Raw genomic sequence first — 18,992 nt, 5'->3', positions numbered from 1 at the left:
ACAGGGGGCCGGGGGGGGGGGGGCGCGAGAGGAGAGATAAGATCAATGTGGCAGGATGAGGATTGCTCGTGAGGATGAAGCACCTGGTTAGGCACCTTGGTGTAGCCGCTTAGTTCAGTAGGGCGTTAGCAGGATTAATATACACGTCGCATTTCCGATGTTTATGTATCGGCGACGAAGTGGAGAGGGAGAGACAAGCTTCTTCTTCTTGATTAATCTCGACGTTCTAGTTTCGTAGGCGAACCCGGCCGCGGCTTGACCTAATCTAGCCTGCGTTAGCCGTATCGTCGATCAACCTGCCTGCCACTTGGGGAGGGAGGGCATCTCGAGATCGAGTTCGGTAGGTAGGTAGAGAGAGCGGAAGAACGAAAGCACTAGGGTAAGTAGGTTTAGAAACGCTGGGTGTGGCGCTGCGCATGCATGGTATAGGTACTCTGTCGTCTCGGCCAGGCCTCGTTTTTCTTGCCCTCCTGGGGGGGTCCTGCTACCGTGGTTTGGGGTTGGGGCGATGGACGCTGCACATCACGCGAGTTGCCAGGTTCGATGGTTGGGTGGGTAGACGGAGAAGCGGATGGGGGAGAGTGGACCGAAAACCAGCTTAGCTTGACTTTGATATGTCCTGTTCTCCTTCACTTGAAAGTTCTGACGGTGATACTGTAGATCTCGCAGGGTTGTTGCACAATAATACATTCACCAGCATCGGCATTGACTGGATGTACGAGGTATGAGTAGGTAGGTAGGTATGTACCCGCACAAGCAAGCCGTCGGCGTCAAGCCTCTCGAGGCTAGAATTCACCCCCCTAAAGTGAGACCCGTCAACGACGGCATCCTCGCTCGCCGTCGCCGTCCTTTGTACCTATCATCTGTACCCATACCTGGTATACGCTCTGCTGTAGACAATCTTCACCCTGTCCCACTCCTAACCCCAGTTCCACCTCTCTCCCCTCCCCTCCCCTCTTCCCTCTGCCCTCTCCCCTCTCTTCTCTTCTCTTCTCTCTCTTATTTGTAACCTTCGTGTGGTACTTTTGCATACCGACGGGCGGCATGTGTGCACACAGGTAAGTACCTACCTAAGGCACGGGGCACGCGATGGTACCAGGAGGCATGGTACCTAGGCATATAGGGTAGGGTACGTACGTGTAGACGCGGTAGGCAACCTTAGGTAGGTACCTAACCTAGGTACCTAGACAGGCATGTACCAGTCTGTAGATAGCCACGAGTTCCCTGTTCTATGCGATTCGGCGTCGCTGGCCCTATCAGCACCCCTGTATTTGCGACGGGAAGGGCGAGAACTGGTACCATGCCACTACGTCCCCCATCCCCATCCTCATCCATCCCCCCATCCAAGACGCGACCTTCATCCCGCTGTTCATTCGGCTTGGTCCCCGTAACTATGCCATGCCAGTAGGATGTATGTGTACCCTCGCCGCAGGATCGAGGTCGTGGTTGCTATTCGACCTTAATAAATAAAGAGTCCGTCGCGCCCGCGCAACCCTCTCGCCGTGATACTATTCCGCTCTCTTCTTTTATCCTTTCCTTCCCCCCCTCCTCCCCCTCCATCCCAGGCCTCGTCTGCGTCGAGTGGTGGCCGTTCGCCAAAATTCACTTCTTCCCGCCCCCCCTCCATTCCTCTCTCCCTTTCCTCCTTCGGAAAGGAGGAACATCGCAACAACATCGCCCGTTGCTGTCGGTGCCGTAGTGATAGCGTCCAATCTACCACCGATTTGACGGCTCCCATCCGCCACCATGGGTTCTCCCGATCTCGCCGCCAGCAGCGGCAGCAACAATGAGGAGAAGGAAGTGCCCCCGCCGACCTACTCGCCCCAGGTCGTCGGCCAGGTGCACCAGGGCGCGGTCCGATCCGACAACTGGGCTACCCGCAATGGTCTGAACCTCGAATCCTTCAAGATGCGCGACTACGGTCGCGGCATCGTCGAGCTCGATCGAAGCATGAAACCGAGGCATCTACACATGATCGCTATCGGAGGGTCTATCGGCGCCGGCTTCTTCGTCGGTTCGGGCAGGGCTCTGTCCACTGGTGTATGTCGCTCCCGCGGGCAAGCTAGTTTCCTCCCTATTCAAATCTGGGAGTCCCTTTTTTGTCTCTTTCTTTTCCTCTTGCGCTAACCGTGACGGCCGAGATAGGGTCCCGCATCTCTGTTTCTCGACTTCCTTATTATCGGTATAATGATGTTCAACGTCGGTACGTATAGACGGACACACACGCCTACGCCGGCCGTAGAACTGGTTCGCGCTAACGTTTTCGTCTCGCAGTCTATGCTCTCGGTGAATTGGCTGTTATGTTCCCTGTCTCTGGCGGTTTCTACACCTATGCCACTCGTTTCATCGACCCCTCGTGGGGTTTCGCTATGGGTTGGAACTATGTGCTGCAATGGGCCGTCGTCGTTCCGCTAGAACTCACCGTCTGCGCTATCTCGATCGACTACTGGAACCCGACCATCAGCCACGGCGTCTGGATCACCGTATTTTACGTCTTCCTCATCGCGGTTAACATCTTCGGTACTCTCGGATATGCTGAGGAGGAATTCTGGTCGTCGATCCTGAAGCTCTCGGCTACCGTCGTTTTCATGTTCATCGCGTTGGTTTGTGTCCTCGGTGGCGGTCCCGAGAGAGGCTCGTACAGCGAGTACTGGGGCGCGCGCCTCTGGTACGAGCCCGGCGCGTTCCGAAATGGCTTCCGAGGCTTCTGCGCCGTCTTCGTCACTGCTGCCTTCTCATTCAGCGGAACTGAGCTGGTCGGTCTCGCTGCCGCCGAGTCCAAGAACCCCGCCAAGGCCCTCCCGGGTGCTATCAAGCAGGTCTTCTGGCGGATCACCCTGTAGGTTCCCACGACGTGTGGTCGATCTGGGTTTCTGTGAGGCGGGTGGAAAGTGCTAACGACGGGCCGTATAGATTCTATCTCATTGGTCTGACCTTCGTCGGCCTGTTGATCTCTAGCGACGATAACAACTTGCTGAACCCGGAATCTGGAAACGATGTCGCGGCTTCGCCTTTCGTCTTGGTCGGGCAATACGCCGGTCTCGATGGATTTGACCACTTCATGAACTTCATCATCCTCGTCTCGGTCGTGTCGATCGGCGTGTCGGGCGTTTATGGTGGCAGCCGTACCCTCACGGCTCTCGCTCAGCAAGGGTACGCCCCCAAGGTTTTCACCTACGTCGACCGCAGTGGCCGCCCTCTGTTTTCCGTCGCTCTCCTCCTCCTCTTCGGGGGCATTGCCTACATCGATTTGGCATCCGACGGCGCAACCGTCTTCGACTGGCTCAGCGCCCTGTCTGGCCTCGCTGCTCTCTTCACTTGGGGCTCTATCTGCTTGGCCCACATCCGCTTCCGGAGTGCCTGGGCCTACCACGGCCACACGCTCGACGAGATTCCCTTCAAGGCGATTGGCGGTGTTTACGGATCCTGGCTCGGATTGATCTTGGTCGCACTCGTTTTGATTGCCCAGGTAAGCGTTCCCGTCGGCCCACGTAGATTTACCTTTAGTCTCTCTAACTCGACGTTTAGCTCTTCGTCGCTATCTGCCCTCCAACCGGCGGCTTTAACGATGCCGAGGGTTTCTTCAAGTCCTACCTTGCGCTTCCCGTCGTCATGCTCTTCTGGGTCATCGGCTACCTGTGGAAGCGCACCGGCTGGCTCCGAATCGACCAGATTGACGTCGACAACGACCGACGAGTGATCGATTGGAATGAGATTAACGAGCATCGCGCGAAAATTGCCGCCTTGCCGGCCTGGAAGCGTATCATCGACCTTATATTCTGATCCTCCCATCTGTGTGTCTATAGGAGCAGGTTGTGGGCTTCTGGGGTTATTCGGCGGGATGCAGTAGCGGTCGATGGTGAATAGAGACGAGAACAATACGAAAAATATAGCGTGGTAAAACTTAATAAGAGGCCGTTACCCGAACCATGGTTTTTAATATTGTGATATAAACTGGGATACGTAATTGACTCGTCGTTGATGGCCGGCCTCCAACGATGCCTATATGTACGCAGCTAGGTATGTATAATAGCGATATTTATATCGCCGCCGCCACGACGGCTCCGCAGTCGGCCCAGGTCTACAATGTGTAGGGGTGTGTGGATCATGAGAATGACAAGTCCCGCGCCCTTCATATAACAAGCGCCACACCCGCTACGCTTAGCACATCCGAGCCAGACTAGATCAAGCCAAACAAAGAGATAATAGTCAATGCTTAGATCCGCGCCGTCGATGGCGAATGCCTCTTCTTCTACGCCGCGTCTAGAGAGCTGGCCGTAGTGAGGAACGGGTGCGCATCCAACACCACGCGCGTGCCCGCCCCAAGCACAACGCGCGGGGATGGAGACACGCGCCTCCCCATAGCCATCCTGGGACACTGCGCACGATTCTATAAGTCCTGCCGAGTTTAGCTGCTTCTCCGTCCACTGGCTCCGGCGGTGTTCCCTAATAGGCGCTGCGATGTCGGGATACAGGTGCCTGTTTGGAATCTGAGACCAGATTCAAGTTCAACTCGCGGAGAACGGGGCAGGGGATATCCATGTCGCGATGTGCTTACTTTGCTTTGAGTAAGTGTAGGTATTTGTCCTCCCTCTCCCCCTCCCCCTCCCCCTCTCTCACTTCCAATGCCTTTAACTTAGGTACGTGGTGTACTCGAATTCCCCGACGAACTTGAACGAAAGCAGCTCCGTTTGAAATGGCATTGACGAACCAACCTCGGTTTTAACGGAATAACGAGAGCGGCCCCGTAGAGAGCGCTGTGTTTTGTTTTATTCGGGATGCTTCGCGATTAGGAAATTGAAATATTCCCGAAGGCTAACGGCATGGGAGCACAGAACAGCGGGTGGCAGTCACACCGCTATGGAGAGATGTACGTGTAGGGATGCCGTCCGGGCTTCCTGGGCGACCACTTGGCAACGTAGCCAGCCAACATCTCCCTGCCCTCGGTACCGTGGGGGTTAAGCATTGACGAGTACGCGGTCTGAAGGGGAACGCCGTTTGGAGAGCGGAGGACGAGCAGAGGGACAACACGGGACGAAACAAAGAAGGAAGAAAGTGAAAGGGGAAAAAAAGAGAGAGAGAGAGAGAGAAGGCAGAAACACATCACATCCTCTAGACTTGAAGTGCCGTCGTACTACGGGAGAAGGAGGCTGGCTTGTTTGTTGTCTACGAGTCGACGCGAGCTCGCCCTTATCTCTCGCCTCGTCACGTACGAATCCGGATAGAAGATGCGATGCAGCGAATCAATGCACGCGTGGGGCGCATCGCCAACCACCCGGCCCGTTTACGCGTATTCTGCATCGCCGCCGGCTGATAAGAGAGATGGTGGGATGAGGAAAAGAGAAAGGGAGAGAGCACAAGGCCGGGTCTGCAAGGTGGATATGCTAGTATGAGTAGATCTCTATTATCTCCTCCCCCTTGGAGGGGCTACGGACCGATCCGAGCTGCCTGGAGGAGGAGGAGGGGACTCGACCGATTCGCAGCTATTTTCTGGGCGCCCTTGCGTGGCTCGCGTCGTGGCGCGCGGGCATTTCCCAAGATTGGCGTCGATGGCACTTTACCGGTACCAGATAGCGTCGGCATAGGTTAACGGGTGTGGAAGCGCCGGGTTTGGCGATATGTTGCCGTGTGGGAACCTGTTATAAAGGGTAGACTAACATATGCATATGCAAATCGAAGGTGTTGAGAGGAGCGCACACCGTCTCCCCTGGGAACAACCATATAGGTAATTAGACACCTACAAGAAGGAGCAAATGGGTAGAGTAATGATAAAGATATCTACAAAAAGGTGTATAGGTGAAGTAAGTGATTTCGGCGAAGATCGACCACGATATGGCGACACCTAACACAATGCCTGTTCCGTCCGAAGGAGGACCGCAAAAAGAAAGAGAGCCTCGACCACGAGGCAAACTCCAGGTTTTATCGTCGCGGGATAATCGCCCGAGAGCCAATCGCATCTTAAGTGGCGCCTAGGAGGGGGGGAGACGGTTGGTTATCTGGGGCTTCTGGGGTGCGTCTTGAAGAATGCTGCCATAACCTAGCAAGCAGCACGTAAATGCTCCCGCCCCCCCCCATCTCCCACTCTCCCCTTAAATTCATGGCTACCCAGCCTCCCTCGACAACTTGGTGTTCCGGGACATCGGGATTGCCCATTTGCGGGCCACGAATGATTGCCCTCGCCTCACTCCATGTCATGACAGCTCTGGTGCAATGCGCACCCCGTGCTACGCCAAGCGGCTGTCCACAGGATGGCGACATTGCTCCCGGCCTGTTACGGACGTGTCTTGATAAGAAGAAGTTGGCTCGGCCCACGGCTAAAGTTGAGAGGACCTGGATCCCCCTTCTCGAGATGCGTCGTATGGGGAAGGGGAAGAAGGGCGCACGGTCTAGATAGGGAAGGTCGACGGAGGGGGCGCGCCAACCGTCCCGTACGATTCACACAAAGACCCCCCTCTATCCCCCCTTTCCGACGCCTCTTCTCATTGTTGATTACGACTACCTGAGAGATGGCGTGAGTTTCCTCGGCCCGTTGAGAGCTCTGCTATGTAACGCCAGCAACTGCGTTACCTAGGTGTCCCTGCACACTGTACCTAGTTTCGACAAGACTCGGGATGTATCATGGCGGCGTTACTTCGACGCAGAGTTAACATAAGGGCCTGATAAGGCCCCCCCCCCCCCCTCCCCCGCCCCTTCTGAGACCCGGGTTCCTCGCAAAATACATATATCTCTGTGGTGTGCCGCGTAGGCTTGAGCACCGCCGTTCGCTTCCCACCAAGCAATACTTTTCCGCGGCATCAGGCGAAAAATGGCGAATCGAGTCGTTGAGGTAGGAGGTGCCGTCGGCCCTCGCGATGTGGACGAGAAGGCCAAGCGTGATGAGGCCCAGAGTAGCGACGTCGAGTTGCCGCTCGGTGCCCAAGTTGAATCGTATGACGTCTCGATGACTTGCGCACCGCTGTCTATGCTGACCACTCTGCATCTAGGGACCTCAACGCGACCGAGGATGATATCCTAGAGGCCAGGGAGATGGCCGAGAGGCTGACGCTCGGAGAGGTCCAGTCGATGATGAAGAAGGTTCTCGCCATCCATGAAAGCGACCCGAACTTTCCGTCGAGCATGATCGAGCGCATCAAAGAATTTCTCGGTGAGGATCGGCCCAAGTCGTTGTCGAGCCGGTGAGGTCAATGGACTAACCTCGCGAGGTAGGCGACGACGAAATTATCCAGAACCCCGAGAAGCATGCTGTCTTGATTGAGGAGATGAAGCTCCAGGCCGCCCTGATCACGATTAATAGCCCCTACGCCGAGGTGCGCGCCGTCGTCGACAACCATGACGATGTCACGATACCTTGTGGCACCCTCCGTGCTTGGATTATCGGCCTGGGCTTCTCGGTACTGCTTGCCTTTATCAACCAGCTCTTCAGCATCCGCCAGCCCGCCATCTCCGTCCAGGCCAACGTCGCCCAGCTGCTGGCCTTCCCCGTCGGCAAGGCCTTCGAGCGGCTGCTCCCGGACGCCGGCTTCACGCTCTGGGGCACGCGGCACAGCTTGAACCCGGGCCCGTTCTCGCGCAAGGAGCACATGCTCATCACCATCATGGCCAACGTCGCGTGGAACTATCCGTACTCTAACAACATCATATGGGTTCAGTATCTGCCGGCTTACTTCAACCAAAGATACGCAGGTCAGTTCTCCTACCAGATCATTATCGGCCTCGCCACCAACTACATCGGCTACGGCATGGCCGGTATAATCCGTCGGTTCTTGGTCTACCCGTCTCATTGCGTGTGGCCGGCGTCTCTCGTCACGATCGCCCTGAACGCGGCGTTCCACAACGACAAGAACACCCCGGTCAAGGGCCCGTTCGGCAAGATATTCACCATCTCGCGGATCAAGTTCTTCGGCGTGACCTTCGCCGCCATGTTCGTCTACTTCTGGTTCCCCAACTACATCTTCACCGCCCTGAGCGCCTTCAGCTGGCTTACCTGGATCGCACCCGACAACCTGAATCTCACCGCCATCACCGGCTTCAACAACGGCCTCGGCATCAACCCGTGGCCTACGTGGGACTGGAACACTCTGCTCTTCGACAACACGGATCCGCTCATGATCCCCTTCTTCTCCACCTTCAACAAGTTCATCGGCATGCTCATCTCCGGCTTCGTCATCGCCGCGTTCTGGTACACCAACACCTACAACACGGGCTACCTGCCGATCAACTCGAACCGGGTCTTCGACAACACCGGCTCGCTCTACAACGTCTCCAACGCCGTCGACGACCGCAGCCTCTTCGACCCCACCAAGTACGAGGCCTACTCGGCCCCGTTCCTCTCCGCCGGCAATCTGGTCGTGTACTTGATGTTCTTCGGCATCTACTCGGCCGTCGTCTCGTACGCGTACCTCTACCACCGGCACGAGATCGCGATGGGGTTCAAGAGCCTCATCCGCAGCTTCCGCAGGGGAAGTGGCGGCGGCGGCGGCGGCGGCGGCGTCGACGGGTCCGGCGAGTACCAGGACGTCCATAACCGGCTCATGGCCAAGTACGCCGAGGTGCCCGAGTGGTGGTACACGATCGTGCTCGCCATCGCCATCGCCCTCGGCTGCGTCGCCATCGCCTGCTGGGACACGTACACGAGCCCGGGGGTCGTGTTCTACGGACTCGCCCTCTGCGCCCTCTTCGTCGTCCCCATCGGCGTCGTCAAGGCCATCACCGGCGTCGAGGTCACCCTCAACGTGCTCGCCGAGTTCATCGGCGGCTCCTTCGTCGGCGGCAACGCGCGTAAGTAACTATAATCATCATCATCATCCATTCTCCTCTCGAGATTGAAAAAAAAAGTCGCGAGACAAGCCCCCCTTCCCCCTTCCCCCTTCCCCCTTCCCCCTTCCCCCTTCCCCCTTCCCCTTTTTCCCCCCCTGGTTGCTAGTTAATACGCCAGCGCTAACGCAAAGACGACGAACGACCGACGCAGTGGCGATGAACTTCTTCAAGTCGTTCGGGTACGTGACGTGCAGCCACGCGCTGCTCTTCTCCAACGACCTCAAGCTCGCGCACTACGTCAAGATCCCGCCGCGCCAGACCTTCGCCGCCCAGATGGCCGGCACCTTCGTGTCCACCTTCGTCTCCGTCGGCGTCCTCAACTTCCAGATGAACCAGATCCCCGGCGTCTGCACCATCAACGCCCCCAACCGCTTCACCTGCCCGTGAGTTTGGCCCAACCCCCCCCCTCTTCCCCCCTTACCACCGCCACTGTCGACCAACCCAAGCTAACCCCAACCTTCTCCTCCCTCCCTCCAACACACACACAGGGGCATCAACACATTCTTCACCGCCTCGGTACTCTGGGGCACCGTCGGCCCGGTCAAGGTGTTCGGGCGCGGGGGGATGTACACGTGGCTGCTGGCCGGGTTCCCGATCGGGTTCGTGACGCCGTTCGCGGTGCGGTGGGCGGCGCGGCGGTTTCCGAGGGCGGGGTGGCTGCGGCAGGCGCACGTGGTGGCGGTGTTCTACGGGGCGCTGTCGTGGGCGCCCTACAACCTGTCGTACCTGTGGCCGGCTGTGCCCATCGCCTGGCTGTCGTGGGTCCGCCTGCGCCGCTCCCGCCTCGCCTTCTGGTCCAAGTACAACTTCGTCCTCTCCGCCTCCTTCAGCTCCGCCGTCGCCGTCGCCGCCATCATCATCTTCTTCGCCCTCCAGTGGCCCGAGCTCCGCCTCCGCTGGTGGGGCAACGACGTCGTCAACCAGGGCTGCGAGGGCGACCCCTGCGTCCTCCGCCACCTCCCCGACGGCGAGTACTTCGGCCCCCGCATCGGCGAGTTCCACTGAAGCCCTTTCCCCCCTTCCTCCGGTCGACGAGGCCGCGGGTCCCGCATTTAGGTGTTGCGTGCGGGCTGAGGGAGCGAGCGGTAAAGCATCGGTGCGAATCTAGTGCCAGGAGAAAGGCTCGGCCTATTAAACATCTCATATGCCCGAGGTCACGGCCACGTCCGGACCTTGAATGGGACGGTTTATTGCTTCTTCGTGGCGTCTGCGTGGCATCTCGAGGTGTGGTGGCACTCTTGCAAGCAGTATGGGTTTAAAGAACCCTCTAATGACTCACCGATTCTCCCTAGGGAGGAGACGGAAGATTGGTGTGTTTTGACGCGCAGATTTTAGCAGGGGAAGTTTAGGACAGGGGTGATATGTTATTACTGAGCTATGAATAATACTGGTAGTGGTTACTAGGGCTGCCTTGCATCTGTGTCGTCGGTATTAGAGGTTTACATGCCCTGCCGAGGTTTGTAGGTCCGTTCACCGGTACAGTCCAACCTCCATGCATGCCTTAGGTAGGGAAGACCATTCCCGCAAGATAATAATGTGGGTAAGAAGTGTAGGGCCAGAATACCCCGATGCTCAATCGTCCGAGGCGATAACCACCCCGTTTCCGTTGAAGCCGACCAAATTCGTGGAACCCATGGGGTCGAGGACGACGCCGGATGTCGCCAGTTTCTGCAGCTCTCTGACGGTGTCCTCGGGGGTCGTCACCCGGTAAGGGATGATGCTCTTTAGGTATAGGATCAGGCCGGAGATGTGAGGCGCCGACATGCTGGTGCCGCTGTGGACGGCAGTGTCAGTGTTGCTTCCGATCCAAGCGGACTCGACGTCCTCGCCGGGGGCAAAGATATCGACACTGTTGCCCCAGTTGCTGAAGACCGAACGCGAGCGGGCCTCGTCTATGGAACCGACGGTGACGGCGTGGGGCGACGAGGCCGGGGACCAGTATCTCGCGTCGCCGTCCCAGTTCCCGGCCGACACGACGGTCACGACGCCGCTTCTATACGCCTCCTCGACCGCCCGATTGACAGAGTCCTGGGCCCTCATGCCGGCGCTGATGTTGATGACAGACACCGCTTCGCGCTTTTCCTCGGTGATGTTCCTGACGGCCCACGAGTAACCTTCGAGGAAGTCGGACAGGCGGCCCACCCCTGAGGTGAAGATCTTGACCGAGATCAGAGTTGCCCGTTTGGCAACGCCGCTGGAGAGAGAAAGTAGTCAGCAATGACGATGCGTGCACGTAGAACCGAAAGAGAACTGAGCAACAGGGTAGGCCGGAGCCCACGGGGTAGATGAAGGTCGTGCACATACTACGTATGGCCGCCAATGGTCCCTGCAACGTGTGTCCCGTGCCCAACGTCGTCTACGAATTCCCCCTCCACGGCGTTGTGGCCTAGAACGGCACGGCCCTCAAATTCTTGGTGGGTAGTTAGCAGCCCGGTGTCGAGGATGTAAGCATATGTGCCAAAGCCAGCCCTGTCGTCGTAGACGTAGTCAGTGGAATTCGACACTCTATGGGAGATGGCGCCCAGCCCCCAGGTGGCATTTTCCTGTAACACATGCCTCGTCAGGCTCACGGTGGCGTCAGGCTCGACAAACTGCACGGCGTCGTCATTGCTGATCTGGGCGAGAGTGTGATTGTTCACACGGCAGGAGTAGGCGTTCCAGGAACCGATGTTCCATTGTCTGTCAACTCGGAGATCCAGTGGGCTGTCACGGCCAAGCAAGCCGACAGTCCGTTGCATATGCTGCTCGACGGCGGACGCGTCTAATCCGTCCTGGAGAGTGATGATGTATCGACCAGTAAGAACGCCTGGGCTATCCCTTTTATGCGGATCGCAAAAGTTCGCAGCGGCGATTCCGAGCACGGCGGTGCTCAAAAGAGCGAGTTTTCGAAGACCAACCATGGCGGTAGTAGATTAGGGACTAGAGAGGTGGGAAATTCGGAACCAGATCGTAGGGGATACTTTGGGGAGCAGCTGGATAACGAAAACTAGCTCGTAAGTATGAGATATTGTCTATAAACGAGCAGTGAGTGATGATGAATACCCATGGATGGTGTAAGGAGATGGGTTGGGAGGTCGGAAAGCGAGGGGAGAAAATATGAGTGCTCGTTCGGTTCGGGTTGAGAACATTGACGAAAAGAGGGAAGGCATAGTTAATCCTCCATTGGAAAGAGGACAGCAGCTTTGCTACCGAAGATTCCTTCCGTCCTAGCCGAAGAGCATACGCTGGAGGGCGTTGGTTAGTATATGAGATGAGGCGGATAGGCCCATCACGACTGGTTGCTTCGAGAAAGCGTAGCCCCCTGAGGTAGGGGCAGGTTTCTGTAGATCGAGAAATTACACGAACAGATCCGTTCACGGTTAGGAAGAATGCATGTACGTTCTACCCCTACCGTGGAAATAGAACTACGAAGGGAAGCGCCTGTGAAAGGTGCCTTTTACCTCTCCTGGCTCTCCATCTCGCATTTGGACCTTGGCAATGGGATAGCAACCTTCGCTTGGTAGGTACGCTTGGAACATTATCGATGACAGGTCGGCGTTATGCTGCGCGTTAGCGGATAGGAGTTATCGGAGACCTGGGGACATGTTTATATCGCACAGCTGTGTTATATTCGCGACTCTGCGCTCTCTGGCTTCTCTCCTATGCTCGACCTTATACTACCTACGACAGGTGCATGAGCATTGTCTCAGCGGGAGAGAGCTAGACGACGCAACTGATCCGCAGATTTATCGATGTCTCGTCTCCGGACTTGACGTTCATGCTGAGGATCTTCTTGATGCAAACAAATTGTTGTTGGTCTCACCTTCTCCCGCCCTGCTCGACTTCTCGGTAGAGGGGATCGAGCAGGAGGCCCCAATCGTCCTTTACGTCTCGTTTCAGTTCGAGATTTGTCTTTCTCGATTCCACAACTAGGAGGCCGCCACCTCGAAAATATGCCAACACGCCTCCCTTGCCATCCATGCGAGCCGTGATGCGGAAGTAGTGCTTGCCCTCTTCGTTGGCCTTACGGATAGGGATAAACTGAAGATCGTTCTCCTGGCACCAACTATCCACTTCGTCGCGGAATGTGGGTTCGGGCTTCTCCCAAGGCTGAGATGCTGCATGTACTGGTTTGGGCTTGCCGTCAACTTTTGGCTTGTCAGAACGCGACTTCGACTGATAAGCAGGGCGGCCGTCTGGCCGAGGAAGTTTGGCCTTGGCGTCGGCGCCGAGGTCGAGAGCAGTCTCGATCGTGGTTGTGCCTTTTTCGAACTCGGCCGCGACGCTCGGCAGAGATGCTATTTCGGCCGGGAACACCTGATCCTTCCACCATTCATACCACATGCCGATTTCTTCGTAATTTGCTTCCGTACTGGTAAGCCACTGGTATAGAATCTCGTGCCACATAGGGAACACCTCCGAAACTATGACCTCTCCTACCATAGAGGTGGATATCACATCCGTCCACTTGAGAACACCGTTAAGCATCTCTAGGTAGGGCTCTTGGTCGCTCGGATCCACGCGGAAATTTGCGCGCAGGTATCGGGCCATGCTCGGGAGGACATGGTGCATGACCAACGGCTTCCACTGATCTTGTTCCCGAGTTGGGCGAAGTACGTCCTTCCACTGCCTGAGGCCCTGCACCACCCCTTTCGAGAAGTCCCATCCGTCGATGAGCTGTCTGAACTTGCGCCTTACATCAGCCACGAGGCCGGTCCCCTTGGGCTCGAGATGATGAGCGGGAAGATGCTGGAGCCAGGGGAAAAGCCAGTAGTGCAGGTTTTCGTGCCTCTTCTTGGGCTTCCAGCTGCTGACAGCGTCATCTAGTCGCCTGACAACTTGTTCCAACAATTGTGCTCGGACGAAGGGGGGGAAAAGCTGTTCCCACTTGTCAAAGACGGCGAGGAGAGGCGTTGCGTGGTAAACATCCCATGTTTGAGAAATGGCGGTGACGATCTTGGGGAATACAATTTGGTAAATCATACTCTCCCAGGGCGTTGCTGACCTTATGTGATGGCGATGGGTGCCATCAATCTCGGCGTCCTGCCACTTTGTAACGGCGCTTCCGTTGAGCGCTTTGGCATTGAGGCCGAGGATGCCGCGAATACTGGAAAGATCTGACGCGAAACTGCCCAGCTTGGGATCATCTAAGGGTTGCCAGCCTTGGACCGCATCGCGGAGGAAGGGATGAATGGCGGCTACAGCGATCGCTGCTAGCTCCTCATCGCCGTGGGTCGACGTCGAAGCCTCAGCCTCTTTCAGCCCGGAAATCACGAGATCCCACTCTCTGTTACGGGCAGCCTGACCCACTCCCTCCAGGATGGAGGAGAATATGCTAAGCCCCGAGAAGTCGCTCTCAAGTTCGTCGAGCTCTTGTCGGCGCTGAACGGTTTCCATATCTAGCCACGCCTTTCGCTCTTCGAGGCCCTTCCATTCTTCTACAAACGCCGTGAGGTCACCTTGAGCGCGCCTTGCTAGCTTCTGCGATTCCGTTTGCGAGACTACTTCGGTACCGGTAGTGGGTGTCAACAGACCGGAGCTGGATGTGAGTAATTTCTGGTCACGGCCGGTCATATCCAAGATAGGAGCAAAAGCGTCGGGTATGTGGAGGCCAGGTGCGGCTTTCTGCATGTCGTTGACAGTCAGGTACTTCGTCTTGGGCTTTCTCGGGGTGCTCGCTCCGCTGCCGGGGCCGTTGATTAAACCCTTCTTCCTCTTCTGCTTCGCCTTTTTCCTTTCTTCGTCCGAGTCAACGACGTCCTCTCCTCTCATGCGGGCCTGTCGCTTCTCTTCCTTGCGTTCCTGTGCTGACTTTTCTTTGACGGCGCCTAGACCGACACCCTGCGGACGCAGAGTTGGCTCTATGATGATATTTCGGCCTTGGCTTTCGGCACCGAGACCTTGGCCTTCCACATAACCCATCTGCGCCATGATGCGCGCCGCGAAGGACTTGGCTTTCCCTCCCCTACCGAAGGCGCTGGGCTTGGGGGTCTGGGTTGCCGGCGGAGCATCGCTAAGATCCGCCTTTAGGACAGGCTCGCGTGCGGAGGAGGGAACAAAGCCTCTTCCCAGCGGCGTACTTCCGTCGTAGGTTGACTTTAATTTGGGCGGTTTGCTTGGTGTATCTGCGGCTGGTGCGAACGGGAACTGAGTCGGCCGCGCTGAGCCGAATCCCCGCGTCGAGGCTCCAAGTCCTAGGCCTCCCCCAGCCATCTCTTCGTCGTCGTAATCTTCTTCTTCTTCTTCTTCTTCTTCGGCCGCTGGCAAATGGGAAGCAGCAGGCTTAGGCTTAGCCCCCAGGCCAGGATGGTCACCGAGTTCGTCATCTTCGTCATCTTCGTCCCGGTCTTCCTCCAAATTCTGGTTCGGGTTTTCTTGGCCAGCAGAAACGAAGGACATGTTCTTGTGTCGCAGGTCCTTCTTAGATTTCCATCTCTTCCCGGGACCGTCGTCCTCGCTCTCGGAGCCGAATATTCCTAACGCGGCACTCTCTTTCGCGTCGCGACCGGTTCGCCTTCGCTTGCGAGGGTTAAAGTCGAGAAATTCGTCGGCGCGTGGGTCAACGGACGGATGCAAGTACTCGTCTTCCTCTTGGTCGTCATCGTCGGAGGATGAATATGCGGCCGCGTCGGCCTTGGATATCCTGCCAGGATCGAAAGACATGTTTACCGGCGTTGCGCGCGTCGATTGCTGGGCTTCTAGTTTCCACCGGTTGGTGGCGGCGCTGCCATCGATGGGAAACTCTGCAGGCCAATTTCGACGGAATTATCCCTCCTTGCTAGCGGTTACGGGTGATATTGTTCGTAAGAAGTGGTTTGTGGTTGGATTTCTGATCGCCTCTGGCCTGGCGACGAGCCTCGAGAGCAAAGCCCACGACTTTTTACTGGGTCCCTGTTACTACCGGTAGTTACCTAGGTACCTTCGTTTATACATAAGCTGCGGAGGTAGGTACGTACCGGTCTTGTTTCTTTGAAGTTACGTCAACAGGTACATAGGTACTTGGCGACCTGATTATACCTAGCCCCCTTTTTGTATCTGTCGCCAGCGATACATAGGATGGATACCTGCTGTATTGGCCTAGGAGCTTCAGCGGTGGTAATCCTTTTCAACTCCACATTGGGTACACCTTATATGGCACCCGAAGCGATGAGTGACGTAGAAATAAATATGGCAACACTGCCTGCTTGAGTTCATGTTCTCCGAGCCACCGTTACTTTAGGTACTTTCTACGGTATGCTCTGTTGTCTATTATCAAGGCTTACCTACTCACTCTATGTCAATCCTTTGCTTTCGTGTCACATCTGGTATCGTATATAAAGACTTTGTTTGGCTTGGCGGGGTCTACCTGCCATCAGTGCTTCTTGACGCTCTCCATCCACTCCTTGGTCCCTTTCGTGCCTTGATGGGCTTTCCTGAATAGTTTCCTCTCCCACTCCTCCAGGCCCCTCAAGAATTCTTCGCCCTCGCCCACACCCATGTCTTCGGTAGCGCCAGCTTTCCTCGCGTGGAGAGCGATGTCGGCGGCTCTGGTGACGAAGGTCCTCCGGAGGATGGCGCATATCTCCCGCTCCTCGAACACGTCGAGCATGCGTATGCCGAGGCCGTAGAAGTTGTGGGACTGGTCACGGAGGGGCACGGCACGGGGGTCGGCTTTGAGGGCGGACATGACGTGGTTGGATAGCGAAGGCGGGAGGTCAAGAGTGACGAAAGACTTGGAATCCTCCTCGGGGTTGCCGGGCGACCTACTGGTCAGAGCAAGCGGTTCGGCGAGCCATAGCGGGAGGCCGATCGAAGTGCCTGCCTTCAGTGGCTGCGAAGGGTTATTGTCGAGATAGCCGAGTTCAGATACCTCGAGTTCGAATTTGCACGGTACTTTCTTGTGATGGGGAGGCAAGATTAGCTCTAGGGTTGAACGGGACAGACGAGCGCAAATCTCGATTTATTTACCTCGGCCTCGGTGAGTATAGCATCGATATCGTAGTAGGACATGTTGTTCTTGCATGTTCCTACAGATGAATGGGATGGTGTCCTCCCGCTACCCGGGGCCACATTTAGATGCGCGGCGCGATGTCGACACGACTAGGTCGGCCGCGATTGATGTGGTTGGTAGGGGAATCATTCGTCTGTCTTAGGTACCTAGGTGTACATCGACAGGGGCCGGTAGGTACCTCTAACCTTGGTACCTGATATACCTACGTAGCGTGGGCATGTACAGGTACTATCAGTAGGAGGGAGGAGATAGACTTAATAATAGAGACTACCAAGTAGCGCTGTCAGGAATCGAACCTGTCCTCTATTATATAACCCACTTAGCTCGACCCATACAACAGGCACGCGCCCCCGCGCGCTATTACAACACTGCCTGCTCCAGTAAACGTCGGAATACAAGATCTTACAAGGATAAGATACGCTCCACTACTATCGTATAGCCTGCACTAGTACACACGTACTACCTAAAAGGACCTTATTACAAAGGCGGCACTCTGGCTCGAACCAGTAGCTTCTGGAGTTTAAAGTACGCAGTACCTGCTGCCTGGACGAAGTCACCAGATAGACTTAATAATAGAGACTACCAAGTAGCGCTGTCAGGAATCGAACCTATCCTCTATTATATAACCCACTTAGCTGGAGGTATGTAAGTGTAACTCCATACCATCAGGTACTTAGGTAGGTAACCACGTACAGTAGGTGGGGGTTCTGCGTGGTGAGTATACGTATTATTAACCACGTGACATCCTCATATGTGTCTATCGATAAGGTTGTTATCCTGCTAGGGAGGTATCCTTGGTCCTGCTGTCCGATGCGGTTAGAGGCAACGGCTCAGAAATCACCATTGCAATTTCGCTCTAACTCGATTCGGCCATGAACAAAAGTTGACATCATTTCCTGCAATGACGGCAGTAGCGAACCTCGAGATGAAAGCACCGCAGCTGCGGTGTTTCTAACCCACCTCCGAAAAGCGCCGAGGGATCAAATTCAGTCCCGACCACTTCTTATCCACCTCGCATCCCGCTGTCTACCTATCGAGCCCTGAACCGAAACGACCTGACTCGGTGCCATCTGCTTCCAATCGCAACATCAGAGTTCAATCAGGATGGCAGCGCTTTTCAGGACTGCCCCCACCCTGCGTGCCGCTCTGCGGGCCAGCTCCGTGAAGCCCGGCGTCGCCGCTCTAGCTAGTACTTCGTTCGTTCGAGGCAAGGCCACTCTGCCTGACCTTTCTTGTGAGTGTTTCCGGCTCGCTACATCATCATCCCTCTTTGGCTCACATCCGTTACGTAGACGACTATGGCGCGCTCGAGCCCTACATCTCGGGCAAGATCATGGAGCTCCACCACAAAGGGCACCATCAGACCTACGTCAACGGCCTCAACAGCGCACTCGAGACTATCGAAGCCGCCAACGCCAAGGGCGACTACATCCAGGCCGCCGCCGTAGCCCCCCTGCTCAACTTCCACGGCGGTGGCCACAAGAACCACACGCTGTTCTGGGAGAACCTGGCGCCGAACAACAAGGGCGGCGGCGGCGAGCCTGCGGGCACGCTGAAGTCAGCCATCGACAAGGACTTCGGCTCCTTCGACAACCTCCAGAAGCAGGTCAACGCTGCGCTGACCGGCATCCAAGGAAGCGGCTGGGCCTGGCTCGTCAAGGATAAAGCTGCCGGCACTCTGCAGGTCATCACCAAACCGAACCAAGACCCCGTCGCCGGCAACCACGTCCCGCTACTGGGGATCGACGCGTGGGAGCACGCTTACTACCTGCAATACCAGAATCGCAAGGCGGAATATTTCAACGCCATCTGGAACGTCATCAACTGGGGCACTGTATCTAAGCGGTTGGATAAGGCGTGATGTAGGTACCTATCATATTTTGTTCGATAGGGGGGACCCATGCGAAGATGAGCGAGATGAAAGTTTGCCTTGCCCGTAGATAGAAACGAGCGTCGTGGTAAGATATTATATGCGAGAGACTTGATAAAAAATATCCAAAGACGTAAAAAATATCTGGAGACGTAACAAGGTGTCGACCGGCCCCTTTCATCTTAATCCTACTGCGAAGTGTCACTTAGCACGTAATACAAGGCGTAAGACTTTTGGTATAAGGTTAATATAATTAATCATAGCTTTACACTATCTGTACAGTAAGTAATCTTACTTTGGGGGGTTTCTTTTTGGGACGTTTTTTTTTATATTAAA

The 18,992-nt window shown here is 56.1% G+C and overlaps 6 protein-coding genes across 6 annotated transcripts; 3 read left to right on the top strand and 3 right to left on the bottom strand.

Annotated features, from left to right (window-relative positions):
* Nucleotides 1-1,101: 1,101 nt before the first annotated feature.
* On the top strand, nt 1,102-3,783 carry GGS23DRAFT_619940 (amino-acid permease inda1; the record flags this gene model as incomplete). The annotated part of the gene is made up of 5 exons (XM_051521058.1): nt 1,102-2,040; nt 2,146-2,203; nt 2,275-2,839; nt 2,914-3,469; nt 3,529-3,783. Exons 1-5 carry the CDS (start codon nt 1,747-1,749, stop codon nt 3,781-3,783), a joined length of 1,728 nt encoding a protein of 575 aa, XP_051372837.1. The 5' UTR covers nt 1,102-1,746.
* A 3,022-nt stretch (nt 3,784-6,805) lies between these two features.
* GGS23DRAFT_619934 (OPT-domain-containing protein) lies at nt 6,806-10,129 on the top strand (the record flags this gene model as incomplete). The annotated part of the gene is made up of 5 exons (XM_051521057.1): nt 6,806-6,927; nt 6,984-7,144; nt 7,207-8,778; nt 8,969-9,200; nt 9,306-10,129. The coding sequence occupies 5 exons, from the start codon at nt 6,806-6,808 to the stop codon at nt 9,820-9,822; spliced, it is 2,604 nt and encodes an 867-aa protein (XP_051372836.1). The 3' UTR covers nt 9,823-10,129.
* GGS23DRAFT_483313 (oryzin precursor) lies at nt 10,106-12,166 on the bottom strand. Its single transcript, XM_051514328.1, has 2 exons — nt 11,122-12,166; nt 10,106-11,011 (listed from the first exon to the last, which is right to left on the bottom strand). Exons 1-2 carry the CDS (start codon nt 11,715-11,717, stop codon nt 10,390-10,392), a joined length of 1,218 nt encoding a protein of 405 aa, XP_051372835.1. The 5' UTR covers nt 11,718-12,166; the 3' UTR covers nt 10,106-10,389.
* Nucleotides 12,167-15,798, bottom strand: GGS23DRAFT_483312 (TFP11-domain-containing protein). Its single transcript, XM_051514327.1, has one exon. The coding sequence runs from the start codon at nt 15,457-15,459 to the stop codon at nt 12,616-12,618; it is 2,844 nt and encodes a 947-aa protein (XP_051372834.1). The 5' UTR covers nt 15,460-15,798; the 3' UTR covers nt 12,167-12,615.
* A 48-nt stretch (nt 15,799-15,846) lies between these two features.
* Nucleotides 15,847-17,078, bottom strand: GGS23DRAFT_563021 (DNA replication complex GINS protein PSF3). Its single transcript, XM_051516062.1, has 2 exons — nt 16,744-17,078; nt 15,847-16,672 (listed from the first exon to the last, which is right to left on the bottom strand). Exons 1-2 carry the CDS (start codon nt 16,783-16,785, stop codon nt 16,148-16,150), a joined length of 567 nt encoding a protein of 188 aa, XP_051372833.1. The 5' UTR covers nt 16,786-17,078; the 3' UTR covers nt 15,847-16,147.
* A 594-nt stretch (nt 17,079-17,672) lies between these two features.
* On the top strand, nt 17,673-18,958 carry GGS23DRAFT_563019 (iron/manganese superoxide dismutase domain-containing protein). The gene is made up of 2 exons (XM_051516061.1): nt 17,673-18,020; nt 18,079-18,958. The coding sequence occupies exons 1-2, from the start codon at nt 17,891-17,893 to the stop codon at nt 18,645-18,647; spliced, it is 699 nt and encodes a 232-aa protein (XP_051372832.1). The 5' UTR covers nt 17,673-17,890; the 3' UTR covers nt 18,648-18,958.
* Nucleotides 18,959-18,992: the final 34 nt, after the last annotated feature.

The sequence above is a fragment of the Durotheca rogersii genome, assembly GCF_024521655.1.
Source record: "Durotheca rogersii strain YMJ 92031201 chromosome Unknown GGS23scaffold_7, whole genome shotgun sequence".
Taxonomy (NCBI): domain Eukaryota; kingdom Fungi; phylum Ascomycota; class Sordariomycetes; order Xylariales; family Xylariaceae; genus Durotheca; species Durotheca rogersii.
The sequence above is the reverse complement of the archived record's forward strand: the minus strand, read 5'-3'. Positions and strand labels throughout refer to the sequence as shown.

Excerpts from the sequence above, each read along its gene's own strand:
- GGS23DRAFT_483312 (XM_051514327.1), bottom strand. The coding sequence starts at position 15,459 with ATGTCTTTCGATCCTGGCAGGATATCCAAGGCCGACGCGGCCGCATAT.
- GGS23DRAFT_563021 (XM_051516062.1), bottom strand. The coding sequence starts at position 16,785 with ATGTCCTACTACGATATCGATGCTATACTCACCGAGGCCGAG. Across the intron at positions 16,673-16,743 it reads CTATACTCACCGAGGCCGAG|AAAGTACCGTGCAAATTCGA; the intron begins GTAAATAAATCG and ends CCCCATCACAAG.
- GGS23DRAFT_563019 (XM_051516061.1), top strand. The coding sequence starts at position 17,891 with ATGGCAGCGCTTTTCAGGACTGCCCCCACCCTGCGTGCCGCTCTGCGG. Across the intron at positions 18,021-18,078 it reads CACTCTGCCTGACCTTTCTT|ACGACTATGGCGCGCTCGAG; the intron begins GTGAGTGTTTCC and ends TCCGTTACGTAG.
- GGS23DRAFT_483313 (XM_051514328.1), bottom strand. The coding sequence starts at position 11,717 with ATGGTTGGTCTTCGAAAACTCGCTCTTTTGAGCACCGCCGTGCTCGGA. Across the intron at positions 11,012-11,121 it reads ACCATTGGCGGCCATACGTA|CGGCGTTGCCAAACGGGCAA; the intron begins GTATGTGCACGA and ends TTCTCTCTCCAG.